Consider the following 12,798-nt stretch of genomic DNA (forward strand, 5'->3'; position numbering starts at 1 on the left):
TTTTTATGGTTTTTGTTGTGGAATGAACCATATTTTTATAAAAAATTGTTGGAAAAATATTATAATACAAATTGGTGCATATGTTGTGCAAAATTCGCTGTGCCAATACTTTTTTCCGGCAGTGTATGTAAAATTCCCTTAAATTTTCAGGTAAACGAAAATTGCAAACAACCGCTAAAGAAACAGTAGCCAGTAAATTTAAATTACTAGCCGAGGAAAAAATGGCATTGGTATCGGCCCAAAAAGAACTTATAGACATTGAATTAAAAGATAAGGAAGAAATACTAGAACACAACCGCCTATTAAGAAAAATGGAAATTGAAGAAGCGAAAAAAAGATACGAATACGATGAGCAAGAAAGGCGGGAACATAACCGGATATTGAGACAAATGGAAATAGAGGACAAGAAGAAGAAATTAGAGCACAATGAGGCGATTAGAAGTCTTGAGCTGGAAAAATATAGGCAAACTTTGTAAAAAGAAGTTTAAATGAAGGCTGTCCGATGTTCACAAGTCCAGATACAAGATCGAATCTTGAAGAAAAAACTATGTGAATATTCAAGTGAAACTATTAATCTTTATATACTACATTTAAGCTTCTCTGTTCAAAAATAAAAACTAAATGAAAACCCGTAAACTAAAAATTAAAACAAATTCTCTTTTGTTAAACTAAAGGATATGTTTATTCAACAACATATGAGAAACAGAGGGTTTGTTTAGCAATAAAATTCATAATCGTCCAAAATATTGATCTATAAGCGCTTGACGGGCCCGATTTCCTGGAGAGGTTCTAGAAGAACTGTTGGTATTTTGTATTTCATTCCGGCTGTCTACAGTTTCTATCATTGCAGGGTACTCAGCATCGACAACAGGATCCGGATCTGCTTGTTGACGAGCAATATTGTGGAGAACACAAGTAGCTATAATAATTCCAGGTACTCTGCTCCAGTGCACTTGGATTCCTCTGGACAATATTGGAAATCTTCTTTTCCAAACTCCAAAAGTTCGCTCTATTGTATTTCGACTTCTTATCTGTGACTCATTGTACAGAGATTGCGCTGATGAACTCACATTTCCTAATGGAGTCATCATAAATGTGGTTTGAGCATAACCACTATCTCCAAGCAAACAGAAATCACCATATGCTCCCTGAACAAAATATCTGCGCTGATTACAATTGTCCCAAATGTGAGAATCATGAGAAGACCCATGCCACCTTGCAACGACATCGGTAAACAATAAATCTGCAGAACAGATTGCTTGGGTGTTTACTGAAAAGTAACCCTTTCGATTCCTATATATTTCCGCATATTCCCCTCCTGAAATTGAAGTAAACTTAAGTATACAAGTTTCTACTCCTGCTAGTTGCAAATACATAAATTGTACCTACATATGGATGTACATACCTGGCGACTTTATCCTGACATGAGTGCAATCTATAGCCCCAATGACCCGCGGAAATCGAGCAATTTCATAGAACTTCACTGCAGCTTTCCTCATGTCTTCTACCTCTGTCGGCATTCGTATAAATTCTGGGTACAAACGTGCTATAGCATCAGTAACTTTATGCACGATTCTGCTTGCAGTAGACTCATGGACACCAATGAAGTCCCCACACGTTACGAGTTGACTACCCGTAGCATAGAATCGCAATGCACATAGTAACTGGTTCATAGGAGATATTGCATTGCTATGGAACAAGTCAGTATTATGTTTAATGTGAATAAATTGAGCCGAAGTACCAACCTCTTTGAGCATTCTAACCACGGTTTAAGCTTGTCTAAAAGGAAAATAACGCTTTCCTTTTGCAAGCGAAATCTCCTGTGGAATGCTTTCTCTCGCAGATCATTATAATGATCACTTCGCTCCGCTGTTGATCTATTATAGAAATCTGAGTTGACGTAATCAATGATTTCCTCATCATCGTCAGAATGCACCAATTCGTTCATCTTTTCATTTATTTACATAAAATATTTCACAATTTAAAGAATTTAAATTTTATTTGTATTTCTAGTTTTCGGCAGAACTGACACTAACTTAACAATTTAACCCTCAAAATTTTGTGGGTTAAATATTTAAGTTTTTATCTCTGAGTTAATGCCTAACCTACTGTTGTGCAAGCCAATTTATTAATTTAACCGGTAAACTTCGAGTTAAATAGATAACCTGCTGTTCTGCAAGTGGGCCTAACTCATTGTATGAGATTCTAAAAGCACTGGCATGAAAAGTTAACGGGCATGCCAGTTACGAGTATACGGCTTCTTTGACCACTGACCCACTGTCTCAGGTGTTTACAGCACAGTTTACCAACCGTTTGGGGTATCCCAAATTTTCAGATTAAGATATGAGAAATAAGATTTTTTTTATAAAAGCTCTTAGAGATTTTCAGAACTTTTTAACTGTGTATTCACTAAAAATATAACAAAACGCATTTGGCTGATTGAAACAACTACTACGCGATGGGAGCATGCATTGAAAGGGATTTATATATAAAAGCGTAGCGATAGGACTTTAAAATACGGCCAGGAAAAATATTGACTATAGTCAAAGCATATCAAACAGGTAGTAGCAGAACATCGGCGTGTACACATGTGCCGCTACTTTATTAAGTCGTGACCCCATGCGACCACTAACGCAACATTTGTCGGCGGAGTTAAGTTTGTATTTTTTTTTTGCTAAGTTTGAAGTCGAAATTATGTTTTTTTTTAAGTTAACGATAACAGAGTACTTTAATATTTTTGATAATACACACTCGTTTTTTTTTTTTTTTGATAAAACTTTTTTTTCAGCACTTCTACTGGGGTCACTCGGGACCCCATGCGACTAGTTGTGTGATTTTCTTTATTAAGATTAAGTTACAATTTGATGGAAATTTCAAGTATGCTCAGCCTAGTCTGATACATCCTCCGGACAATGCTTCCGGAGCTTTTTGCGGATTCTGCATAGCTTACAACCATGAATATATGCATGTTAGTCCAGCCACGCAGTTATCGAACAAAGTTGAAGCTCCAGAAATGTGTCTTTGACACACTCACAAGCGACATGTGTACATATGTACTTCATAATCGCACGGAGTACTCTTTTCAGCCACTGAGTGCTCGCAAGTCTGTAACTTTTGAAAAGTTTAATTTTACATAAATTATACATACATATGCCTTAGTGTATTTGGAATTCATGAGAACAGTTGTCTTTTCTTTTCATTCCGCTTCTAATAATTTAAATCTTATTAAAAGCAACAATGTTTATGTCAATAGGAATTTTTGTAGCTAAGCCCAAATAAAAAAGGCTAAATCCGATTAAAATGTCAACATTGGCTACATAGGAAACATAAAATCAATACAAGATTCGCGAACATATAGGGAATTACAATAAAATAAAACAGGAAACCAGAATCAAACTTTGCGAATCACATGTTTAAAAAAATTTTACGCCTATCTACATAAATGAGAAAGGCGCCCAAACCACTACCGAACATAAAAATATACAGACAAGACAACGCAAGTTTAATAATATTCAGAAGTATTTCAAGATGTCAATTTTGTGGGAAAACGCGATCAATGTTTGATCAATTCATACAGTTGGTATACAAAAAGGACCCACATCTTCGCCATTTTTGGAAATTTTAGCCACCTGTTACGATGAACATGTTCTACTTATCAAGCATATTAATTGTACAATGAAATCCCCGAAAACGTAAATTTTGAGTTACATCTGTATACTATTAAACGTGCGACATTTTTGAGGGCAAAAGAGCCAAATAAAAAAAATACTGTGCCGGCTGCAATCAACTAACGCCGACAAATGTTCAATACCTCTTAGATAACAGAGTCAGGACGTGCATTTTCAAAGAAATCTTTGGTATTAAAAAAAGGTATTTTAAAAAAGGTGGTTCTCTCTGTACCTACAACTGATCACAATTTTTTTGCCCTTCATTTTGGGCGGGCTATGAATATTTATGTATTTGCTTCACCTTTCTTAGATTGGACCTTTAGCAGGAATTTTAGCAGGAAAAAAGGACCCATTGTGACCAACCAAGCTTAACATATGTATGAATATACCTATTTACATACGAAAAAAACGCTACTTCTTATGAAAACAAACGTGTATGTAGAAGAAAATTTACATGTACATATTGATATTTATAAGTAACTAAATTCAGGCATAGCCATATGCAACATCTGTAGAAGCACGCTTGATGAAAATAAAATCCTAAAAGCTAACAGCTGAAAGAGTCTACAGCGAAACAAGACATGATGCAGCATAAAATTTATACATAAAAAACAACAGAGCATTCAACATCAATGTATAGGTAAACCAGCAAGCGGCAACGATAAAATATTCATAGCGATTGCAGTTCGCTAACACCAAAGCTGTCGCTTGATTTTCATACACACATGTATGCGCGTAGTATCTCTGGTAGCTCTGTCGACGCTGTGCACCACTGGCACTGGTAGATACATACCCTGCAGTGAAAAGCTGAACTAGTATGCACAAAGTTCAGTTCATGAACTGTTATTTAAATCTGTTATGGAAGTCATACCAGTTCGTCATGGACTATAATTATACTAGTTCCCCGTAGTGAAATGCCAAACCAGCCAGTTCATTTAACCAGTATGTTCTAAAGCGGGGGCCTTCCATTTCCGCGATTTTGACCAACACTTATGTATGCGAACCGCGTCATCTGTCTTTGAATCGCCAAAACCAAAATTAAAATGCCGTGAAGACTACCGGTTCTGGATCTGAGATCTCAGGTTTGCGACCGGTTGGAGGTGATTAAAGTGAAGTAAGTAAATTATTTATTTAAAAATTGTAGATTTGAGTAAAATCTTTTAAAAAGAGTAAACACTCAAAAACCATAAAAAATATTAAATGAAGTAACTTTGTTTTCTTTTAAAACGATAAAATTCAAAAGTAAAATTTAAAAAATAAATAAATTAGAAATAATAATTAAGTGAAATAATAAAATCCTCTGCCCGATAAAGAATGGCATACTTATGCTTTTCCAGGGCATGGAATTGGCAGACCATGCCGTAAACTGCTATGATACTACTTGTATTTCTACTGGTAGGTGCTGATGCTGGAGCGAACAATGGACATCTTCTATGCCATCGCGATGTTATAAAACCCCAATCGCTATAATTGAAAAAACATACAACGTGAACGAGTTGGGCTGGAACTCGTAAACAGGTGGCATTCTAGTTCACAACTAGTAAATTTCCCTGCAGGGTATGTATGACCGACCATATGTACATATGTATGTATGTATGTTTGTCTGAATTCGCACATATAGAATGTAGGTAAACATTCAGGCAATCTGCAAGCAAACAAATACTCATACTGCTTGGTTATTTTAATAAATTACAACTAGGTCAGTCAGCAAAAGTAGGGGAAATGTAAACGCTAGCCAGTGCTGGTTGCAGGTTGCTGATAGCTGGTGACTACATACATACATCCATATGTACATAGAAGAACGTAAACAATTTCAATTTACATACGACTACATATTTAAACTAACAAAATATCAGCAATTCTACGAGCATACATATGTATGTGCCAACAATTCGAAATGTGTGCAAAAATTGTATTGAAAACCTTTTCTGATTGCCATGGACGTCTTTGGGAAATTCCACCAAAAAATGTGTCTATGCTTGGATACACATAGAACCGAACTGAACTCGATGTGTAATACAGGCTTAATGGCATTGTATGGGAAAATGGTTTGAAGTAAAGGTTATTATATTCAGTTATCTGGGCTGTCCTCATCCAAGACAAGAAAAGTACACACTTAGTGAACGTGCACAATTGTGATGCTATATAAAAGATTCCTAACGTCCTTTCTCCTACCTAACAAATAGAATGAATTTGTAGCTCTGATGAAGCACACAAAGTCGTAGATAATTGCTGAATCGAGTTCAGCTAACTATTCCAAAAGTGGAGAAACGAGTGGAGACGAGCCCTCGTCAAGGCAGCGCAGAGGCATAGACAATGCGGTACGCTTTCGATTTCCTCAACATTATCTCAGCGGTGCACTTTTTATGGCATTTCTAATGCGATTTTGCGGTTAGGCTTGTATGGAAGGTATGCTTTAAAATAAACCGATCACAACCCTTTTTGGTTATTTTCTCGATTTTTGACAAATGTTACATACGAAAGCCCTACGCCACCTCCTTCTAATTTTTTCTAAAAACTGTATGGGGCGGAACCCGAGTAAGAACTCCAATTACATGTCGGACTAGTGGTTGCTCCAAGCAGATGAGAGGACGTTCTGCGTTTATCCAACTTAGGCCAAATATGCTTTGCTATCCTACACGTGGGCTATGCAGACCTTCTTTTATTTACACGTACGGTAAAGTTATTCTCCATATCCTGGTTTCGAGCTGTACTGATTTCATACTGTTCTCTGTCTTTCCAATGTATCTGCAACACAGTTTCCCGGTATGTCTTTATGATCTGGACCCTTTGCCAGCTCATTTACAGAATTATACACTCCATGATAACCTTCGATGTCGATTTGTTACAACGGTGTGACGATGTCTGGCTATGAGAAAAGATCGTTGATTCATGGAAATTAATGGCACAAACAATCGACCATCTTGCAGCTCTGTTTATTGAAAAATGCTGCAGAGGTCAGGCAGATGAAAACTGGAGCTACGTGAGAGTTCTTGCGAGTAAACTCCACTACCCACCTTCTGACCTTGAGTGTAGATGACTGTTGAATCAGAGTAGGAGATGAGGACTTAATTCTCCTCCCTTTTACCCTTTGAGGGGATTCTTGTCTGAAAATGATGCCTCAGTCCAAAAGGTAGACCTATGTAGAAAAGGCGTGTGAAGTTTACAGGAAGATACTCCAGAATTATAGAGTGCCCGAACCTCGTAATATTTGGCTTGATCAACCCGTTTAGTCTAATAGCTCTACAAGTAACCTGCAGTTTGCCACACAGGTCTCTAGAGCTTTAGTCAGCATTAAGGTTAACGACTACGTCATCATCAAGCACAAAACCTTTTGAACCTTTTTTATTTTAGATTTATCCACGGACGAACCGCCCCCAGCCCGTTATGCCGTAAAACAAAATGGGACGCACCACCGCTGTGTACATCCAGTTCAAAATATTGGGCTTCAAGTCACATTTTTTCCCCTATTGCTGATTTACAGGCGTACCGTGCAGTCACAGTTATCTTGCTATGCCTCTACATTAGGCCGCCTGGTTAGCTTTCTGTCCAGAACAATTCTTAAGTATCTAACCTTCGAAATTAGTGCGAAGGAAGAAGTTATAGGCCAAATAGGTCAATTTAAATTTTCTTTGAAATAATAACTTTGACCGTTTTTGGCCGGATTGGCACGAAAGCCTGCTTCTTTGGACCAGGTTTCCACAACACGTAAAGCGCCTTGAAATAGGTAGATCGCATAGAAATTGGGGCTGCTTATCAATTGCCATCAGGGTACCCAATGCCTGACAGTTTGAAGTAAAGGTCGTTTCGTATAAAACAGTAGCAACTGTACCTTATGCGATTGAACACATAAACAATTTTGCCACGTATGTAGATACAACAACTAATAAACTAACATGAGGGGATAAATGGGAAGAAGCCTTAAAGACCTGTAACTTATCTGATGTTGTAAGCAAACTTTTGTTCCCCATCAGATCAGAGGAAGCACAGTTACTGGAATCGCATTGGTTGATGTACTTCGTCGTAGCCGAAGAGAAACGCGAGCAGTGGCATTCATTGGGCAGCTCTGACAATCCTAGAAAACGAGTCCAAACTGGACTTTAGCACACGTATAGATTATACCTCGTACAATACCAGAAATAACACCGAATCAGCCCCTACAGAGAGTCCCTTACATATGGCACAACAGAAACGAATTGATGCTCTAAACGACCCCATTACGTGAATGTTATCATCAAGGCCGAAAATTTTAAGCTTTTGCTTGGAATTGCTTATTTTACTTACTTATTCAGGGTATACAAGCTTAATTTTAGCGACCATGCAATTTTGCTTATTTTAATATATGAAGCTAAGTAAGTACAGATCATTGTTTCGTGTGTGAATAGTAGTCTTTCTTCACGAAATAATGAAACGGGCATATATTTCTGTTGTGCTCGTCGCCCACAAAAAACTTTAGTAAGTCATAGTGAAAGCCAAGCAAATTCCCTAAGAACTCCGTACTCCTTAACCAAATTTGACTTAATAAATTTTTCTTGAGCATTTCTTGAGCTTTTTTATACCCGAGCGCACTTGTTCAGAGGGGTATCATAACTTTGTTCACATAGCGGTTGTTTGTAACAGCCAAGACGAATCGAGATAGATATAGACAAATGTATACATGAATGGTCAGAATGATAAAAGGAATCGATTAATGTGTGAATTTCTGTCCGTCCGTCTGTGAACACGATAGCTCGAGTAAAAATTGAGATATCTTAACGAAACTCGGTGTGTGTACTGCTTTTCCGCGTAGAACGGATGGTATTCGAACTAAGCAAAATCGGGCAATAACCGCGCCACTTTTTTGAGCATCTACCACATCTATTACTGAAGGTCAGACATCTACCACATATTCGCGGTTTTCAGTAGTTTTATTTATGCTCGACATAATTTTCTTAATTTTAAGAGCAAAAAGTGTCCAACACTAAACACTATATGGTAACCAGAATGATAGAATACAAGATTCCGCATTCCCGGCGACTATAAAATTGCTCAAGTAAAAGTAAACAAACCCGAGTGGGAGGATAAAATAAACAGTAAAATAGTAAATCCTTTCAATAATCAATTTTTAGACAGGAGACGAGGTTTTATTGTGTTAAATTGCAAAATACATGATTTATAAAAATAATTTATAGCAAATTTAAGTGCATCTAAACTTTCTAAGGCGTTGTTTACTTTTACTTGAGAATTGTCAAAAACGGTAAATCCCAAGTAGCGGTTTCTGGAACGTGCCACATTTGTTCGCTACATCGTGATATGATAAAAGGAAAAGCTGGCAGCACTCCGCAAGGTTGCAGAAATCTCTTAAAAAATGTTCGAAAAATATGATTTATTTTTGAGCGAATTTCCGTCACCCCTTGTTATGTTTGGTTTGCAGACAAACCGGTTTCGGCGTTGTACCATCTTCAGTGTCATTATTCGTTCTGTATGGTTCGAGTTTTTGTCCTTGATTTATGTTCATTTATCTAAGGTAATGTGATTTTCGACGATGATTAATTATTAGAAATGCCATGGTGTCCTTTTTTTATTTTAGAAGCAGGTAATAGGTTAATCTTCGCTGTCTCGATATTAACATCCGTTGTGTTGTCTCTGTATAGTTTTTGCCAGCAGGCAGGTAAAAGTAGGTCCTGGTGGTACTTTGTGGCGTGTTCGGAGTGTCCATGCCGTTGTTTTCTTGTAATTTTTCTTTTTCTCGTAAATTAATTTTAAGGGTTCGAATAAACCATCCGATACGGTATTTGTTTGTTCGTTTATTATTTTGCCGTCGAAGGTTTTTAGTTTGCATATTTCCATATTTTCCAGTACGTTTAGTCGTTGGCCTTTATGTTGTACATGCAGTAGTTTCGCTGCCTTTCTTATTTGCGTTGATGAACATTTGTTGTTAAACATGTGGTTAGCAAAATTTGGCTCTGGTATTGCACCCGGTTTCTGTGTCTTTTTGTTATAGTCACTTATATGTTCGCGAAATCTGGTTTTTATTTTCCGTCCTGTTTGATCTATGTAACTATGCTGGCATTTGCAAGTTAGTTTATACACTCCTTATTTATCCAATGGATCTTCTTGATTTCTGGTGTTCCGTAGTATCCGTCCTACGTTGTTATTTGTTCTGAATGATGTGCGAAGGTTGTGTTTCTGGAATAGCGTTGCTAGTTTGTACATTGACTTTCCAGTACAGGTTAAGCCGTCCAATTTGTCTCATTGTTTTCTACCTTTGGGGTTCCTCTACCAGATCTCTCTTGTATCCGTTATTATATATGCCATAGCGATACTGCGTTCAGTTGTTTTTTTTAACGAAAAATATCTTGATATGGAAAAAATTGCTTTACACTGCCAGGAAAAAAGTGCCAAAACTCAACGCAATTTTTAGCACCTGTACTCTTGCATTTTATTATACTAAAACGGGGATATATTTTAATAATTTTTTTGAATCCGATCACTGCCACTGAAGCTATTCACTCAAAATTTATATTTACAATGATTTTTAGACGAAATAAAGGGGTATTATAAATTTTTGGAAAATGCGCGTAGCCGCGTCCATTTATGCTTATATGTGTATAACTTGGTAACCGCTCCACCGATTCCTCCCAAACTTGACACAGCTATTGGTAAAGCATACCAAACGGCGGAAAATCTTTAAAATCGGACAATCACCACGCCCACATCCCATATAGCGGTAATTTAGAGAAATACGAAACCTTCGATAAATCGGTAAATACTGAAGATAATTTATTCAAAATTTGTGTTTGCAATAACTTTTAGAAAAAAATGCGTTTATGATAAAATTTTGGAAAATCGGCGTGGCACCGCCCACTTATGATCACATATGTGTATCTCGGTAACCGTGCTTGTGCCACATAACAGCAAAACGTTGAAAAATTTTGAAATCGAACTAAAATTACCACCACTTTTCATATAACGGTAAATTTCAGAAATGCTTGAAACCTCGTTATTTTGAAATTTAAGAACGCTAACTTACACAAAAATGATACTAGCAACAATCCCCTGAAAAGAAGTAACATTATTATGGAATTTTGGAAAATGGAAAATGTTTGAAATTGGCGTAAAACCACCCTTGCTTTTCATGTAGCGGTAGTTTTCGGAAAGGTGAAATAATATATTTAGTACTTGCGCTGGGTATTTAATGTTCGGCTCCGCCCCATCTTAGTCTTTTTTACTGGTTCAGTATAACCTTTTTTCCTGAGAGTGGAAAGCACACATCACATTTCATGACTGGGCACCATATTTTTTGCGAGTTGTACGCATTATAGTGATCCGATCTTCCCATATTTGATATTTAGAGTTTTTAAATTAAAGAGAGAGTACACTGAAATCGGATGAAATTTAGTGTTTCCGACCACAAGAGCGGAGGGTGTGGCAATTACCTCATCTTTCTTAAGATAATTCCCTATTTCTCTGTTAACTGTTATTTCCACCTGCCCCCATATAGTCGAAACACTGTGCGCTGAAGCGGCAAGTTGTATATTGGTAAGAATATATTGAATTTTACTGTAACGTCTGCAACTAGTAAGCGATTATTTTCGTTACCGGGCAATACTCTTAAAGTGTATATTTACTGTTATTTTATTATTATTATATTATTATATTTTTTTGTTATCTTTTACTCAGAAAATCGTTTTTAGAGAAATATGTGACTGTGAAACCTAATGACTGGAACAAAGGAAACAACTTTTGAAAATCTGTAAGAAAATTAAATTACATACATACGCGTATATGGTAAGTATGTGCCTTTATTTTTCTGAACAAGAATTTTTCATTCGATCCGTGCCTAATCGGGACGAGACGTGCCGGGCCGGGCCTTATTGATTTTTTTCCCCCTGCGTGTTCGGGCGTCTTACCGAATATTGATTCTACTCTCGGCTCCCATCTCTACTAGAAAGTACGAACACGCATTGTATTGTAAACTGACTAACTACATATTAAAGGCGCCACAAACAGTTATTTTATCAACGTGAAATGAATACGCAGCAGCTGCGACAGAAGTCGGGCCGGTGTTATAGCTCAAAACAAAAAAGGGGCCAGGGCCAAACAAGATTTCACTGTTCGCCACATATCTGTCAAATCAGAGTATTCAGAGAAAATGTATTTCCTCATCCGATTGCATTACTAATAGGTCTAAGCCATGGGCGTAGACTAGTAGAGGCAGGGAGAGTGAGGTGCTCAAGCCCCCTAACTTCCAAGAAGTGGGCCCTGCGCCCATCTTTTTGGCTTGGAGTGTGCATCTGCTAGCTCTACTTGATAAACGTTGCAGTGGACTGGCAATCAATTTTTTTTTATTAATCTTATTACATTAAACGAGCAGTTCTTGTATATATATATACATCCATAGGTTTCTCGGAAACGGCTCTAACGATTTTGATGAAATTTTGTACACAGATAATGTTTTGGATTTTAAGGCTATCTGAATAGGCAATATCTCCGAGAAGACTAGTATAAGATTGCCACCTATTCAAAATTAGTTATAAATTAATTAACACATCATAATATGGGTATCAAATGGAAGGTACTTTAAAGATCCCTTATTCAAAATTATTTTTAATAAGGTCGCCACCTATTTTGAATCACATATTTATTTAATTTTTTGTTTATAAAAAAACGTAAAATATTACTAATCATGGGTACCAAGAGAAGGTTCTTAAACAATGCTTTCCCTATACACAAAATATTATGTCTTAGTTTAATAGGCTAAGGTCGCCACTTATTTTCGATTCTACACAATTTAGCTAAAACATCGCAATATGGATATCAAATGAAAGGTATTGGTGAGAACTTTGGTCAGAAAATATTTTCCATCAGGGCTGCCACGCTTCCTTGTAATAAAAATTTTTATTTTGTTTATCTCAATCAACATTTTTTTTAATGTAAATATACATACATTGTACACATACGCTCAATATATGTACCATTCATTCCAGCGTATTTCGGAATAGGGTTGCCACCGAAATTTTAAAGTAAGGAATTTACTTAATAGATATGGAAATCCTATTTTTTTTGTTTATTTCCAAAATATTTTTTTAGAGCTATCCAAATCTTGAAAACTTTAAGAAGTATATGCACTCCGGGCAACGCTCGGTCA

General features: G+C 36.7%; 1 protein-coding gene across 1 annotated transcript; it reads right to left on the reverse strand.

Moving 5' to 3' along the window:
- Nucleotides 1–710: 710 nt before the first annotated feature.
- Nucleotides 711–2,181, reverse strand: LOC118745950 (putative nuclease HARBI1). The gene is made up of 3 exons (XM_036479622.1): nucleotides 1,746–2,181; nucleotides 1,406–1,689; nucleotides 711–1,318 (listed from the first exon to the last, which is right to left on the reverse strand). Exons 1-3 carry the CDS (start codon nucleotides 1,946–1,948, stop codon nucleotides 729–731), a joined length of 1,077 nt encoding a protein of 358 aa, XP_036335515.1. The 5' UTR covers nucleotides 1,949–2,181; the 3' UTR covers nucleotides 711–728.
- Between the last annotated feature and the right edge of the window lie 10,617 nt (nucleotides 2,182–12,798).

Source organism: Rhagoletis pomonella, unplaced genomic scaffold, assembly GCF_013731165.1.
Source record: "Rhagoletis pomonella isolate Grant_MI unplaced genomic scaffold, Rhpom_1.0 Rhpom_scaffold_00010, whole genome shotgun sequence".
NCBI lineage: Eukaryota > Metazoa > Arthropoda > Insecta > Diptera > Tephritidae > Rhagoletis > Rhagoletis pomonella.